This window comes from Triturus cristatus, chromosome 11 (assembly GCF_964204655.1).
Source record: "Triturus cristatus chromosome 11, aTriCri1.1, whole genome shotgun sequence".
Lineage (NCBI taxonomy): Eukaryota > Metazoa > Chordata > Amphibia > Caudata > Salamandridae > Triturus > Triturus cristatus.
Genome location: NC_140594.1, coordinates 836392714 through 836410618, shown reverse-complemented (window position 1 = coordinate 836410618; position 17905 = coordinate 836392714). Strand labels below are relative to the sequence as shown.

The 17905-nt window shown below is 45.6% G+C and overlaps 1 protein-coding gene across 1 annotated transcript in view; it reads left to right on the top strand.

The window, feature by feature from the left end:
* Positions 1 to 17905, top strand: part of ATP6V1H (ATPase H+ transporting V1 subunit H) — a 187760-nt gene that overhangs the window by 24453 nt on the left and 145402 nt on the right. The window contains exon 2 of the mRNA XM_085634598.1: positions 16705 to 16832. Within this exon, the coding sequence (XP_085490724.1) occupies positions 16729 to 16832 (104 nt within the window). The 5' untranslated portion in view covers positions 16705 to 16728. The remainder of the gene's footprint in view (positions 1 to 16704; positions 16833 to 17905) is intronic.

Below are 17905 nucleotides of genomic sequence, written 5' to 3'. Positions count from 1 at the left end.
GAAGGGTTCCGACTTGAATAGGGTAATAATGCCAACTAGAGACCCCCATTTCTAATACCTCCCCACCATCTCCCGTGAGGGGGACGAGGCGGAGGGCCCTCAATGGAACAGCAGTAAAGGAGCTGGAGATAGTTTGAAGGCCATCAACCTACTTACTTGCCTGGCAGTAACCGCACTCCGCAGTTAACTGCCAGTGGGCAAACTATGCTAAAGAGCAGCAGCCCACCTGATTTCTCCCCCAAGCCCAGCATCCAAAAAGGCTCATTGCCACAGCTCAGTGTTCTCATGAAATAATCTTTATAGCTGACCCCCACCGCGACAGAGGTGTGAGCCCACTGCTGATTCCTACACGCCACAACACTGACTGTAAGACCGTGGCTGGCCCTCGGGCCTGATTGCATGAGGCGGGGGCGTTTGAGCTTTGCGGCCCTCTCTCGTCAGACGAGGGGGAACGAGGAAGATAATATTCCCCTCCCCACACTCCACTCGGACGACAAAACTGCGGGTCTCAACTGGTGTAGCTTCAAGAGTAAAAGTCCGCCTGGAGGCCTACCGCTTCCTTGCCTGCATTGCAACCTGCGTTAACTCAACATATTGTCTTTGATGGCGCTATTCCCTAAGCCCTAGGCTTGGGCCTACTAGCAGGATATCAGGTGGCAAAACCGTGAGCCACCCTAGTGCTTTGCCCTGGATCTTTGCCTGACCGCCATGCTCGGAGTGCCCCCGCACCCTCATATAGACCAAGTAGTCTATTTCCCCCGCTGCTTCTAGCTTACTGTTTGAATCAATTTTATTTCTAATAATGGAGGGATTGGTCTGCCACTTCCTGACGACTGGGGCACTGGATCTGGAGGACAGCAAACTCTTGCACGGACCAGCTTTGTGTTTTGGGGTGAGTGGTGGGGGGGGGCGGAGGTTTAACAAAGGGCTCCCTCCTCAATTCCTGGTCTACAGTCTGCTGCGTGCCGCCCGAAGGCTTCACATCTTCACAAGGTCCTATTTGGAGTGCATTAACCCTAGCAGCCTGTTCCTGGGGGTCTTCGGACTTGGAGGCCTTAGGCCAGTCGGCACTGCCCCTGGTGGGCTTTCTGTATGTTTTGTGCCCAGAGCGACGCCCTAGCGGGGAGCTGCCTTCATACTAGTACCATAGACCGACCTGCAATACACAAGGACCCTGCCTCAGTGGGCTTTCTGATAAAGAGGTCAGTGACCCCTCTCTTTTTGACACCTGTGTCTGCCTTTTCAGGATTTTTGTGAGTCCTGACATGTGCGCACCGCCTGGGGGTGTGCCGTCGGTCAGGCACCCCCTCCAACTCTATCCTTGTGAAAGATTCCCATGATATCTGCGACCAGGGTGAAAAAGGACCACTCTCTGAGACATGCTAGCAACGCCTGGTGGGGGTGTAGCAAGTAACAAGACACCTACACCTGAGATGGACCATCCCTCTGAGTTAGTTGATCTAGAGTGGCTAGTGATGAGGTCTTTCTTGGAGGCGCTCTTTGCATCACTTCGGTATGACTTGCAAGCAGTGAAGAGGAACCTCTCAGCTGAACTTCTCGAGGTCCGCCAAGACCTAGAGGAGGTAGGAGACAGGGTGTCTGCCATGGAGGAGTGTGAGTCCTGACGGAACGAGGAGGTAGCTCCAGCAAGAAGTTCTCCACCTAAAGGACCAACACCTTGATCTTCCAGCCCACGCAGAGGACTTGGAAAATTGCTCTCCGCGTAATAGGTTATGCATCAAAGGGGTCCCGACTCACGCTGAGGGAGCTGACTTTATAGAGTATGTTGGACCATCTTCCGGCACAAGAGCCTCAGAAGACACAGACCTAAAACTGGAACATGTCCATAGTGTGGGTCTACCAAAACTAGACCAAGCACCCCCCCTTCTGACATCCTACCTCATGTACACAATTTTTCAAATGACAGAAAACATTCTGCGCAAAGCACAAGAGGCCCACCTGATTCAATTCTGAGGACACACGCCTGTGTTATACCAAGACCTGCCATCCATAACTCTTCAGAAGCGCCAGGATATTTGTCCTATCACTGCTCACCTAAGGGGGGCTGGATATTGTACTTCTGGGGCCACCCTATTCGGATTTTCTTCCGGCTTGATGGAAAATTGGACCAATTTAGATCCCTTACGGAGGAGGCCTACACAGTACTCTGTATCACGGATCCCTCACTGGATGACTGTCACAACAGCTCCCAGGACTGCAAGGCATGTAAACACTCTCGATGGCAGCTCCCCAGGGGCTTATCTGCTGGCAGAAAGCCTGACTCCATAACCATGGGTAAAGCGAGACAATCATACCATAAGGCATTATGAGGATGGTCACTTACATGCCCGAAGTTCCCTGAAGTCAAGAGGACTTGTATCACAGCTTTGTCCCTTTCTGCAGGGGGATAACTTGATGGTGGGAGATGGGGGATGGAGCGTATTTCTAGTTCCCTCTCCTCTAGGATGTTCTTTACATTATGATCATGGCTGATCAGCCCCCCTCCTGCGTGGTTCATTTTCTCTGATTTACACCACTCAATGATGGACTTCTCTCGTTGTCAGTCTTGTGTTTTTTAAATTTTTATTTTGATAATGGTTTTGAAGTTATTTTTTTACAGAGGTTTTGTTTTCTGCTACTCCTTACTGGTCCGCCTCTTGTCCCTCCATTGCATAATCTTTGGGCCCACCCTTGCTGAGGATGCTTCTCTGTGGAATTTCCTCTCAGTTGGCAGTTTACTAGTATCCATGTAGGAGAGGGGGCTAAATAATCCCATTAAACGGTCTGCTGTGCTTTCACTTTTAGAACAGTCTGGCAGTGATATATGCCTTCTATAAGACACCCACCTGCTCACTGAAGATGTACTCCGAATGCACTCCAGCTGGTTTCCACTTCAGCCCTGGCCCTCTAAGAAAGGGGAGAGGGTGGGGGTGAAGGGACATTCTTTGCTCCCTAAGGTTCCGAGGAGAAGTTTTAGCAACAGTCTCCAATGTTAAGGGATGTCTCCTTGCAGTCAGACCTAAATTGGGCACTTTCGGTTTTGCCTATGCCCCTAACCAACATCCGGAATCTTTTATTAGCTCCTTAACTACTGCCCTTAGATCCCCTGACACTGCCATTCTGATAGGGGGGGCATGAATTTGGTAATGGACACCGACCTTGATCGGTCAGGACTGTGCTTCAAACAAACAGGAGCCTTCTCCACATCAGGCTTACAATGCTTGGCAGACTGTGGTATACTAGACATTTGACATCATCTACACCCATCGGTTAGGGACTATACATTGTACTCCGTGGCACACAAAACATATGGACGTATTGATAACTTCCTGGGAACTCTTACGGCCCTTGTCACAAAAGAAGTCATTGCCCCCTCTCACTATCTCTCTGACTAGGTGTGACCCAGCCATAAACCTCACACTGGCTACTTAGAGACTCTTTACTCCAGTCCCCTGCTATGGTCGACTCTCTTCAGAAAACAGACTACCCTTGTGCTAATGATACCGGGGAGGTATCCTTCTCGTCAGTTTGGGAAGCCCTGAAACTAGTAATGAGGGGAGAACTCCTACCAGTCTCTGCAGCGGAAAACTGCAGACTTCGAGACAAACTGCTTCTTGAGAAAGCCTTGAGCTCTGTGCCTGATATCTACAAACAGAGAGGTGCCCCAGAGTATGGTGGGGGCTTGAAAACGTGGCTTCTTCTTAAACCTTGACAGGACGGAATATGCTCTGATAGGTCTTAAGCTAAAATGTTACCTCAGTAGTAGCTGCTGCGTGCATATGTTAGCACACCGCCCCGTAGTAAAATCCATTCAGGTACGGTGAAGGCTATACGCACTGACCTCCCTACAGAGGACCATTAGGATGCAGAGATTGCCTCGGCTTTCCATGCCTTCTATGGTTCCCTGTACTTTACATGCAATGGCCCTAATGGAGACGCTTTTCATTATCTAAGCGGGATCACCCTAACTTCCCTCCCGGCTACGGAGGCTGAAACACTTGACCAACCCATACGAACTGAAGAGGTGATTTCGGCGATCGCTTGCCTAAAGACATTGAAATTGCGGGGCCCATAGGCTTCAGTGCCCAATTCTTTAAAAAAATTCTGCCACAAACTTGCCCTCCTACTAACACGTCTCTACAACTCCTTCGCTGATTCTGTCTCCCTCACTGACTTCATGCTAGAAGCGGCCATTTCGGTTAGTACAAAGCTGGGAAGAGATCCAACCCTCTGTGGATCATATAGACACATCTCCCTCTTAAATATAGATGACAAACTGTTCACCAGCATCTCGGCACACTGCCTGAATCCTCTCATGCCTGGTCTGATAGAGCCACACCGAGCGGGCCTTATTCCAGCACGACAATGCAGCTATAATACCAAGCGCCTCTTGCATCTTCTGGACAAAATTCACAGGTCAAAGAAGGAAGCCTTGTTTCTCTCCATAGATGCAGAGAAGGCATTTAACCGTTTCCATTGACCCTAGCTCTACGCGACCCTATGAAAGTTCGGCCTTGGTAACAAATTTTGCAGATGGGTCAACTGCATATATAGTGCTCCCCACTCTTCAGTGAGGGTCAATGGTGTTTCATCCCCTACCTTCCCAAAATTACGGGGTACATGGTAGGGGTGCCCTCATCCCCACTTCTTTTTACTCCATATATGGAGCCTATGGCACAACGTATAAAGGATAGTCCAGGTATCACTGGGATTCCCTTCGGAGGAGACCATCGCCTCATTAGCCTTTACGCTGACGATGCTATCTTATTGATAACAAACCTGTTGACTTCGATTCCTGCACTGGTTGAAGAGCTCCTTTTTGGGGAGATCAAAAGTTTCAAAGTAAACCTGCTAAAATCTAAAATTCTGAGCCTCTCAGTCCCTCCTCCACACTAAACGGCCTTGCTCTCTCGGTTTCCTTTCAAATGGGCGAAAGACTCCATATCCTACTTGGGCATTAAACTGGGTCAGACTCTCCCTAAGGCTTTGGCTACTAACTATTCCGCTCTTATTTCTCAGACCAGTGAGACCATGTCTGCCTGGAGCCGGCTTCGCCTCTCTTGGACAGGCCAGATTGTGGCAGTTTAAATTACTATTCTCCTGCGTATACTTTGTGTTCCAGACACTACTTCTGACCCCTCCATCCAGTGCCCTTCGCTCTCTGCAACTGAATATTAAGAAATTTCTGTGGTACAGCAGAAGACCCCGTCTTAACCAATGGATACTACACTGCCAGAAATGAGACGGAGGATTGGTGGTCCCCTTAATATTCTGCTACTACCAAGCCGCACAGCTCTGCTTTTTAGTTGAGTGGAACCGGCGGCTCTCTGAAAAACATTGGTGCCTCATGACCCCGGCTTTTGTTAGCTCCAGTATGTGAAAAGAAGCTTGGCTACTGCGTATACATAGAGCTTGTGGCCTGTTCTTCTCACCAGTGACTAGCTTGATGTTCCAACTGTGGGACTCGGTGGCACTCCAGGCCGGCCTTATGATGTTTCCCTCCCAGATAATGCCGATATTAGCTAACCCTGATTTCTCTCTGGTGCAGGAACCGGAGTTGTTTCGGCAGAGGTATGAAGGGGACTGAAAGTGAATAGGTTCCCTTTTCGATCAAGATGAGATTATTGCCTTTGACCAATTGAAAGCCGATTACTCTGACTGCAGCTGACCACATTAGCTTCGACATTGGGTGGCCTCACAGGTGTATAAACAAGGGGCATCCTAACCCATGATCCCCTTTGAGAAGTGGCTGCTTCTCGAAAACAGATAAGAGTCTCATAACCAAACTGTATGCCCTTGTGACCATGGAGGGTTCTACAATAAAGACGAAATGGCAGGTACTTTGGGAAGCGGATATAGAGCGGGTCCTTAGTACAAAAGAATGGGAGGATATTTTGTATAGGGTACATCACACAGCACATAACATGGCTTGCACACCTGTGTGACTTCATATGTGAAACCCAGGGTGCTCCATGGAGTGCTGGCGGGGATGCAGACTCACTGGGACCCACCTCCTATGGCACTGTCCAAAACTCACCCGATATTGGGACCAAGTGCTAAGAGACATAGACAGTGCCTTTAACACTTTCATCCCAAGGTTCCCAGCATAACTATCCTAGGACTTCTGACTATGCTCCACCCGGGGTAGACCAATGGCACTTGCTCTGTGGGCGGTGCAACAGGTGATTCTATTACTCTGGGGTATCCACAGTTCTAATTGTCCTGTGAACAAATTCACTTGTCCTGTTTGTGCCACAACAAATTATGGCAGTGATCTCATTATATAAAAGCATGGATAATAGCCTCTCTGATTATGCCAGGGCTCATACTATAGTAGTGTGTGAATACTAGCAATTTGCTTATTTTGCCACATTTGCACAGACCTACATAGTGACGCTGGAAGTAGCGGTGAGCAATAGTTTCAGGGTTGGAATGCTCTTTTGAGTAGCAAACCAACTAATTTGCATATTTTAGGGGTTTTCACTAGCTCTTCTCTAATCTCTTTCCAAACTGGTAAAGGTTGTAAATGTACTCCACAAGTAAAACTTCTTCTAGGGTTGAGAAAAAAGCTGTGCAAGGAAAACGGAACTTGAAAACCATAAGCAGATTTTCGAATGTGCAAATCTACATATTCGTATTTGCTCGCGCTAACATGCAGGTGACCAACATTTTTTTACGATTACCATATTCCTAGCTTACTTCTGTAAATTCTTATAAATTCATGAAAGCCATAAGTCTGCTCTAATGCTAGGATATTAACCACTGGGTGTACGTTTGTGATTATCTTTAAGAAATAGGCCTCTAATTAGGTCTGGTTTTAACCAAGACCTTTTTGTTTTTATTAAAATTCTCTCTCTCTCTCGATCTATATAGCAGCTGCCCTTATGGTGAGTTACAGCATTCTGTTCTTTCCCAAGGAGCACATCGCCACACAAAGTTTTGTTCAGTGTGAGGGACTACTGTGGCAATGTGTGCTTTTTGAGACCCAAAAATATTTTTGCTTTTTTTTTTTTTAACATTGTTTGTTCTAACGATGAAGCCCGGCAGCTCCCTAAACAAAGTGTTACAAAAACCGTGTTAAAACAAGAAACATGTTAACAAAACTAAAATGCTGACCAACAATGGCAGAACTATTGACTTTGCCAATGCTTGTTTATCTTGTTTAAACTGGTTGCACTGACTTTTCATTCTAAATATTTTTGGCAATAATAAAATACATTAAGACATTTAACTACCCCTAATGCTCCTTCCTTTCCACATCTTGGATTTGGCTGATTGCTTTCCATCAGTTGCGCCTTGACGCCTTCGGGCAAAGTAGCTCATTATAAATTTCCTATCTATCAATCAACTAAATAATGCTTCAAAGACATGGTACTTAAAACTCACTATAGTTTAGCAGAACGTTTTTTTCCTAGTTGCATTTTTCTGTGAACATTTTGTTTTGAAAGCAAGGAATCATCAATCTTGCTCTCAAGCTTCTGCAAATATTTGTATCTAATCGGAGAGCATTCTGGGAGCATTATACGTAGCCTCATATTGTTAAGCTTTGTAAATGTGTGTATACATTTTTATTCTGGAACCACTGTCAGTAGTGCAATCCAAGCTTACAACACTTCCTCCGAGCACGCACACTAATAATGAAGGCTTTGCATTAATGAACTATAAATACAAGTTTGGATAGCATTAACATATGGACACAAGTATTACCTTAACTCCAGACAATGCCATTCACTTATTCACCTAATTGTTTGTTCGTGCTTCTGGGGGGTTAGGCCTACATGTCCCAAGCGCAAAAAAAAACATAAACTGGTTGGCCTTTAACCAAAACAATATGTCCTGGGCGTTGGGCTGCAACACACCCCTGCTACAAGATTCCTGACCATACCTCTTGGTTGCCCAAGCTGTGGTTAATCCTAGGGATGGAAGCACTGTCCCTAGCTCTGGATCCCAAAAGCGTCTCCTATCCTGATATTTGGGCTCCTTTTCTTGAAATCTATCCTCTGAATTTAGAGAACTAACATTTCCAACCTACTTGGGGCAACTTCCCTTGATCCCCCACAAAACCCTTAATGCAGACTAAACATCACTGTATATGCGGCTATATCCTCCTTCCCTTAGCTGTGTTGGACCGAGAGGCCCATGACACGTAGTTTATGAATGCTTGAGTACAGAGGTTGGGGAGTTGTTTTTTCTGTTATCCATTTGCATGACTTTCGCTGCCGGCCCCAGGGTTACAGCTGATGTATATTTCTTATCGCTGCCGGCCACTGGTTGTAGGCGAATAGTTGTGAATTATGCTTTACAGGCTTTAATAACATAATTTTTCTGTAAGCTAGCTATGGAATCCGAGCCCATGCAGTAGAATAAATTGCACGCTTTGCTTTTAATGCTTCATGATTTATCAAATAGTCTAATGCGTTATGTCAAGTGTTAAAGGTGCACTTCTTGAGATCCTGATATAGTAAATAAACTATCTTGTGCAGCACTTGCTTGCAGTCTTATGTATTTGTGTAAATTACATTTATGAATGTCGACACCAATTTCTCCTCTGAGTTTGTATGACATATCTTCCTTTACAAAAACTTCCCACACCCAATTGTTTTTGTGGTTGGTTTTTCTTTTTAACTTGATTGAAGCTTTTAACACATGTATTTTGTTGTGCCTTAACATGAGACTGGTAGTGTACCAAGCTTAGATTCTGTTTGTTGCAAAACACGTTGGAATAAAATGATGCCACTTGCTCGACATTTCTCCTCTTTGAGTTTGTTTGGTCCCTTATTTCGAATGTTAGGTTCCTTATTTCGGCTGTTAGGTCCCTTATTTCGGCACCTATTACAACTCCTCTAATTCCCCTTTTTTATGATCTCGGGTTGAAGAAAATTGGTGATCTGGCTGCACTGAAACCCTTAACCTACTGGTTGCGCCTATGGATAACCCCCCAATTTACAGATTATCGAGATTCTCTACGGGAGGTTATGAAGATCTATGGTGCAACAAAACTACCATGGATTAAGCACATCGCAGATTGGTGCAAGCTAATGAATATGATGGATCTGTGGGAGCATCCGGATAGAGCTACAAGAGAGGATCTACTGAGATTAAAAGTCAGATACTGGGAGGCGGTGGGAGATCACTACACTAATAATTTGACTAGTGGTCAGTTATCATCCAAATTTTTATCAATACAATCATGTCCACAATTCAAACCCTTCCTGGACCAAATCTCGCCCCCCCCCCCCCCCCCCCTTGCAAAAAGCTTATGTGATAGATTCAGATACAGCAGTTTGCTCCTAAAATTTCCTAAAAAGGAGGCGGTTGGCTTATTACTAGATTCATGTCCTGCCTGCACTACTGTCAAAGAAACTGAAGAACATGTCTTGTTTTTTTGCCCTAGATACTATCAGTCACGCAGGAGATGGATAAGACCAATCTGCCTTCATTTAGGAGCAAGGCAGTATCAGATTGTGTATAGAATCCTAAAAGCGAATGTTTCTGAGCCAATAGTTTTTGCTGTTAGCTGCTTTTGATTTGCCTTCTGGATAACCCGACAGAAGCTTTTATCACAGATTGCATCGTAATATAAACTGTCTCATGTCAAATATGCACTTTCTGTATTGCGGACTGTAGGATTGTTCCCCACTTATCTTTTTGGTACTTCCATGCTGTATGGTTTATAGTAGGAAGCATGCCGTACAGTTGTTACACAATGTATCTTGATGCATGCTTGGCTGTCATTTTTATAGCCCTCTTTTTAATAGCTATTGGAAATTGACTTGTTTTGTATACTTTTTTAATTGTAAATAGACATTGCTTTATCTTTTGTATACTTTGGTTTTGTACAAATAACCGAATAAAGTTATTTGATGATGATGCTTTACAGGCTTTAATAACATAATTGTTCTGTAAGCTAGCTATGGAATCCAAGCACATGTAATAGAATAAATTGTACACTTTGCTTTTATTGCTTCATGATTTATCAAATAGTCTAATGCGTTATGTCAAGTGTTAAAGGTGCACGTCTTGAGATCCTAATATAGTAAATAAACTATCTTGTGCAGCACTTGCTTGCAGTCTTATGTATTTGTGTAAATTACATTTATGAATGTCGACACCAATTTCTCCTCTTTGAGTTTGTATGACATATCTTCCTTTACAAAAATTTCCCACACCATTACTTCATGACTTTTACTTCTGAGTATAGTTAGTTTGGACTAATAGTGTTTTATACAGCTATTTTGGATTACTTTTTAGGGTCGAGCCTGCAATAGCATGCGCTAGTGCATACCTATTGCTTGCTAAATGATGTTTTTAACAAAAAAAGCTTGGAGCCAGCCCTGTTGCTCATAATATGTTGGATTGCGTGGCACTCTTATTTACAGCCTTGTAACTGGTCACTGCTAGCCTAACACCATTTACTTTTAAAAAGTGCCCGTCCGCTGCTCCCGACGTGATTAAGGTAGTCTTTTTAACTTCCAATGCACTGCAAACAGGAGGCGTGTGACTGTCAAAAACGTGCCCACCATGACAAAAATTGCGAAGTTGTATTTTCTATACTTTTATTTTCTTTTATTTTGCCGATTCTTCTTTTCTCGCTTTGCACTCCTGTTTTTTCATTTTTGCTCGAGGGTGCTGTTCGCCAAAGATGACTATTATCTTGTTCTGTATATTGCAAAGCAAAGTTGTTTTTCTTCTGTGTAATTTTCGAAATTAGGCAGTGCAGTACATCCCAATCCACACCACTCCAATCCGCCCGCCTTCAATCCACTCCACCCCACCAGCCCACTCAATCCAATCCAACCCAGACCAATCCAGTCTACCCCACTCATCCCAATCCACTCCAGTCCCCCACACTCCAACCCTTCCAACCTATCCCACTTCAATCTGCTCCACTCCAGTCCAAAACAATTTGCCACACTTCAATCCAAAACCATCTGCCCCATTCCAAAAAATAAATGCCCAGCTCCAATCTTTCCCACTTGAATCCAAAATAAACTGCCCCACTCCAGTCTGCCGCTGTCCAGTCTGCCCCACTCCATTTCGAAACAATGTGCCCCACTCCAGTCTGCCCCACGTTAATCCATTCCAACTCAATCCATTCCAACTCACTCCATCCCCATTCACCCCCTCCAATCCAGCACAATCCAATCCACTTTACCCCAAATCCAATCTGCCACACTCCAGTCCAAAACAATCTGCCCCACCCAATACAAAAAAAAAATTCTAATACAAAACAAAATGCCCCTCTCCAATATAAAACAAAATGCCCCTCTCCAATATGAAACAAAATGTCCCTGTCCAATACGAAACATAATGCCCACTCCAATACAAAACAATTTGCCCCACACCATTCAAAACATTTGCCCCACTCCATTCTGAAACAATCTGTCCCACTCCAATCCAAAACAATCTGCCAAATCCGCTCCAGTCTGCCCCTCTGTAACCCCACACAATCTGCCCTACTTCAATCTTCCCAGTTCCAACCAAAATAATCCCCTCCCCTCCAATCTGCCCTACTCCACTTGAAAACAATCTGCTCCAAGCCAAAACTGTCTTTCCCACTCCAGTCCAAACAACCTGCTCCACCCCAATCCAAAATAATCTGCCCCCCGCCAATCCAAAATAATCTGCCCCACTCCAGTTCAAAACAATGTGCCCCAATCCAGATCACACTGCACTGCCCCACTCCAATCCAAAACAATCTGCTCCAATCCAAAATAATCTGCCCCACTCCAATCCAGAACACACTGCACTGCCCCACTCCAGTCTAAAACAATCTGCCCTGCTGCAGTCCTTCAGTCTGCTCCGCTCCAGTCTGTCCCGCTCCGCTCCAGTCTGTCCCGCTCCGCTCCAGTCTGTCCCGCTCCGCTCCAGTCTGTCCCGCTCCGCTCCAGTCTGTCCCGCTCCGCTCCAGTCTGTCCCGCTCCGCTCCAGTCTGTCCCGCTCCGCTCCAGTCTGTCCCGCTCCGCTCCAGTCTGTCCCGCTCCGCTCCAGTCTGTCCCGCTCCGCTCCAGTCTGTCCCGCTCCGCTCCAGTCTGTCCCGCTCCGCTCCAGTCTGTCCCGCTCCGCTCCAGTCTGTCCCGCTCCGCTCCAGTCTGTCCCGCTCCGCTCCAGTCTGTCCCGCTCCGCTCCAGTCTGTCCCGCTCCGCTCCAGTCTGTCCCGCTCCGCTCCAGTCTGTCCCGCTCCGCTCCAGTCTGTCCCGCTCCGCTCCAGTCTGTCCCGCTCCGCTCCAGTCTGTCCCGCTCCGCTCCAGTCTGTCCCGCTCCGCTCCAGTCTGTCCCGCTCCGCTCCAGTCTGTCCCGCTCCGCTCCAGTCTGTCCCGCTCCGCTCCAGTCTGTCCCGCTCCGCTCCAGTCTGTCCCGCTCCGCTCCAGTCTGTCCCGCTCCGCTCCAGTCTGTCCCGCTCCGCTCCAGTCTGTCCCGCTCCGCTCCAGTCTGTCCCGCTCCGCTCCAGTCTGTCCCGCTCCGCTCCAGTCTGTCCCGCTCCGCTCCAGTCTGTCCCGCTCCGCTCCAGTCTGTCCCGCTCCGCTCCAGTCTGTCCCGCTCCGCTCCAGTCTGTCCCGCTCCGCTCCAGTCTGTCCCGCTCCGCTCCAGTCTGTCCCGCTCCGCTCAACTTTGATCCACTCCACTCAACTTTGATCCACTCCACTCAACTTTGATCCACTCCACTCAACTTTGATCCACTCCACTCAACTTTGATCCACTCCACTCAACTTTGATCCACTCAACTTTGATCCAGTCCACTCAACTTTGATCCAGTCCACTCAACTTTGATCCAGTCCACTCAACTTTGATCCACTCCAGTCCATTCCACTCCACTCAACTCCAATCCAGTCAACTCCAATCCAGTCCATTCAACTCCAGTCCACTCCAATCCAGTCCACTCCAATCCAGTCCACTCCAATCCAGTCCACTCCAATCCAGTCCACTCCAATCCAGTCCACTCCAATCAAGTCCACTCCAATCAAGTCCACTCCAATCCAGTCCACTCCAATCCAGTCCACTCCAATCAAGTCCACTCCAATCCAGTCCACTCCAATCCAGTCCACTCCAATCCAGTCCATTCAACTCCAGTCCAGTCCATTCCATTCAACTCCACTCCACTCCACTCCAATCCAGTCAACTCCAATCCATTCCATTCAACTCCACTCCAATCCATTCAACTCCACTCCAATCCAGTCCATTCAACTCCACTCCAGTCCACTCCAATCCAGTCCATTCAACTCCACTTTGATCCAGTCCACTCCAGTCCACTCCACTTTGATCCAGTCCACTCCAATTCAGTCCACTCCACTTTGATCCAGTCCACTCCAATTCAGTCCACTCCACTTTGATCCAGTCCACTCCAATTCAGTCCACTCCACTTTGATCCAGTCCACTCCAATTCAGTCCACTCCACTTTGATCCAGTCCACTCCAATTCAGTCCACTCCACTTTGATCCAGTCCACTCCAATTCAGTCCACTCCACTTTGATCCAGTCCACTCCAATTCAGTCCACTTTGATTCAGTCCACTTTGATTCAGTCCACTCCAATTCAGTCCACTCCAATTCAGTCCACTCCAATTCAGTCCACTCCAATTCAGTCCACTCCAATTCAGTCCACTCCAATTCAGTCCACTCCAATTCAGTCCACTCCAATTCAGTCCACTCCAATTCAGTCCACTCCAATTCAGTCCACTCCAGTCCACTCCACTCCAATTCAGTCCACTCCAGTCCACTCCACTCCAATTCAGTCCACTCCAATTCAGTCCACTCCAATTCAGTCCACTCCAATTCAGTCCACTCCAATTCAGTCCACTCAACTTTGATCCACTCCACTCAACTTTGATCCACTCCACTCCAATTCAGTCCACTCAACTTTGATCCACTCCAATCCAGTCCACTCAACTTTGATCCACTCCAATCCAGTCCACTCCACTTTGTTCCACTCCACTCCAATTCAGTCCACTCAACTTTGTTCCACTCCACTCCAATCCAGTCCACTCAACTTTGATCCACTCCACTCCACTCAACTTTGATCCGGTCTACTTTATTCCAACCCACGTCATTCCAACAAAAGCCAATCTATCCCACTCAATCCAATCCACCTCATTCCACTCTAATCCACCCCACCCTATTTCAATGTACCCCACCCTATTTCAGTGCACCCCACTCCAGTTCAGCCCACTCCATCCAGCTCACTCCACTGCACTGTGTCACCCCCACCTCCCCTTTACTCACCCCAAACCTCCTCCTACTGCTATGATTTCCAAAAAACCTTCCTTCTTTTATCCCTCCACTATCCTTTTCAATCCAACTAACAGACTCCCATTTCCACCGCTCAAATTAATTTCATATTTCCCTAAACTAATTCCCTTCTATTAATGTTTGGGTTCTGGAGTAGCGTGCTACCAGCCAAAGAGCGCGTCGACTCCCCATCATGGGTAGCAAGCGCTTTATAAATGCAAAGTCTTACAAATTCTATCCCTCCACTATCCCTTTTCAATCTAAATAAACTAATGTCCACTGCTCAAATAATTTCATTGCTCCCTATACTATTTCACCACTAATCCTTTTAGGGTTCCGGAGTAGCTTGCTGATCGCCAAAAACGCTTCAATGCCTTGTCAGAGGTAGTAAGATAGGGCTCAAAAAATCATTTACTTTGTAAGCAATAAAGATTCCTTTAAATCTTGCTATCTTGTCACATTTCCTCTCCTTTCAGACAGAGGTCAAAAGTCATTTTATTTTCCTACTCCCCAGTAAGGACCTAAAAATAGCTCACCCTAATTAAATCTGGCTCGCAAATGCGAGCGGATATTTTGAGCCCTGTAAGAGCTATATAAATGTAATTAAACCAAACCGCTGTACACCAATCCACCCCACCTCAGTTCAGTCCACCCAACTCTACCCTATCCAATCCATCCAGCCCACTCCACCCCACACCACCTCCTCTATTCCACCTTAATCCACCCACTCCAAATGACCTTAATCCACCCCACCTCACTCTGATCCAATCCTTCCCACACCACTCCAATACAACCCAACCCACCCCAGGCCACTCCAACCCTAGGCCAGTCCACTCCAATCCTGTCCACTCAAATTCACTCCACCCCACTGCAACCTACTCCGAAAAATCCACCCTAGTCCATCCCATCCCACTCAACTCCACCCCAAGCCAGTTTACTCCACTCTACTCAGTACAATCCACACCACTCCAGTCCAATTCACCCCACTCTAGTACACCCCACCCCGATGCAATCCACCCCACTTCAATCCAGCTTACAACACTCCAATCCATCCCACCCTACTCCAATACACCCCACTACCTCAATCCACTCCTACGCTGTCCACTCTATGCCACTGCACTCTACCACACTCTCTACCACTGAACCAGACTCATCTCTTCAACCCTCTCCCTCCCCACTCTGCCACACTGTACTCCACTCCACTCCATTCTACGACACTACACACCACTAACTTTTGGACATGCTGAACAGCAGCAACACTGGTGTACAAAATCACAGAAACACATTGCCAAAGCCAATAGCTCTTATATAGATGAGACCTATTGACTTTGCCAATGCTTGTTCTTTTTTTGTTAAGTCCTTAAATCATATCCTTGAACTTTAAAACGATATACATAATGTTTTTACAGAATATTTGAGCGTGTAAATCCTTCCCACCCTCACTTGAAAGAATATGTAGTACACTTCTGAAGCCTAAAAAATACTCCGACATACACCTACACATATTCTACCCTGAATCCTAAAAACAGCGTGTGTGTACATTCACATTCTTAGGTCGAGCTTAGACAGCTGTCTGGAAGATCTGTTGTATGTACTTTGTGGGCTCTGGAAATCAGCCCCAGGACTCGTCTGCTTCCGCTTTTGTTTAGGGACTTTTCTTTCTGTTCAACTGCCTCTATTTAACGGTCTTGATAGAAAACAACCAGTAGAGGTCAGTAAAATACCACAACGACTTTCTGTTAGGGTCTTTCTTATTTAATTTTTCTGGCAACTGCCTCTATTTAACTTTCTTGATAGAAAAGGACCCGCAGAGGTCAGTAAAATACCAGAATCACTTTAGCATTCACTATATTCTAGGCCATGGAAACTTGTTTTCCACGAGCACCCGTAGACAATATTTTTTCAAATCTTGTATTTTCAGTGATATGACCACCGAAGGCCCTGATTTTATATTAAAACCGAGCTTAGGACTATACCAGTTCCCGCTGAAAGGCAATATTTCTCTCCATGTGTTTCCATATCCAGCGTGTTCCGCAGCTTGGTGCTTACTTTCCCTCCATGTTAAAGAAAAGTAGATGTTTCAGAACCCAGGCTAATGTGCTGCATAGCTAAATACATATACGGTCCCAAAGGCTAGACCGATAGCATTGCAAATGCTTGTTTTGGATGGGAGTCAAATCAACAAATCTCCATTTTGAATTTATTTCCTTAATACTATAAAATCATCAATTTAAATGTGATTTAATAACTGATCTGTTTGATAATCTAAAGTCATCGCTCAGAAGTAATGGTATGAGGAGATTATGGATCTAAAATAAACAGGTCACATCCTCTTTGGCAACAGCTTCTCGTTTCATTTTGAATTTTAGGAGTGTGAAGGAAGCCTGGCTTGTTTATATTAATTTATTGAAAGTTAATCTGTTTACTTATTTTCAAAATGTAGGTACTCACAATCTGTTTGATATAATTCATTTAATCAGTTTTAGGTTGGAAATCTAGCAAACATGGACATCAGAGGGGCGGTAGATGCTGCTGTCCCAACCAACATCATTGCTGCGAAGGCTGCTGAAGTGCGTGCTAACAAAGTCAACTGGCAGTCATATCTCCAGTAAGTTTATATTCTTGCATTAATGCAGAAGTCAGACCCCAGTTGAGCCATATAGCTGGTTTGTAAATATAAATAGAATATAATTTTAATGAACTTTAGGTATTTTTTAGGCCTTTGATTATCACTGTTCAGATAACATCTGAAGGTCTGTCCATTGGTCATAAATAGTTAATATTGTATACAACCTGCTACTTCTGAATGTTCTTGCAAAGTACCATGGAATCATTAAGTTTTAGGCCTAGTAAATATTGGACAGCTGGGTTACATATAGAATATATTTCTCCTCAGAGTACCAAACGAGTGTTTTTTTCAGGGTCCCTAGTGTGGCCCTGGATATTGTGAGTTGTATTGTAGAAAGATAGGCATGTTTCAGTGTGAAGTTGTTAAGCTATAATTAATGTGATGCACAAATGAGCTCATATGTTTAGTTGTAGCTGCATTTGTTGCTGACTCGTGTAAAAGTTGAGAAATATTTGAGTGCGATCAAATTGACAATACAGCTTCAGAATATACATTTTGACAAATTGTAGAGCGTATAGATTTTCAATGGAAGTTCCCGATCAAAAGCAGTCCGTTGCAAATCCACTCATGCCTGGTACCCCCTACATTCATAAATCCGGAGAAATAGCTGTTGAATCCCTCTTTGCTGAAGGAAGTGGTGGAAAACTGATTTGCATACATTATTTACTTGGGGTTTGAAAGAGAACATTAGGTCGAAGAACCTACCCAAGTTAGTGTCTTCCACTGGGTGTGGGAGATTCCTGTGACTCAAGTCAAAGCAAAGAAAAACGTTTTTTTTATATGTCAATCTATTACTAATGGAAACCTATAAAGGAGTGTTGAACAGGCATGTGCTGCCTGTTGGATCCACTCATCCCATGGCTGGGACATTTTCATTCATGAGTGTGACTGGAAGGACTGACTGTATTTGGGGAAAAAAGCTAAAACAAAATGTGATGTACCTCATGTTCTGCTCATTCTACCTGCTATCCAATTAGGGTATGAGATTGCTTGCACCAATTTATTCTTTATGATGTACAAAATAACCAAACATATGTTTTATCTAGTCCTGA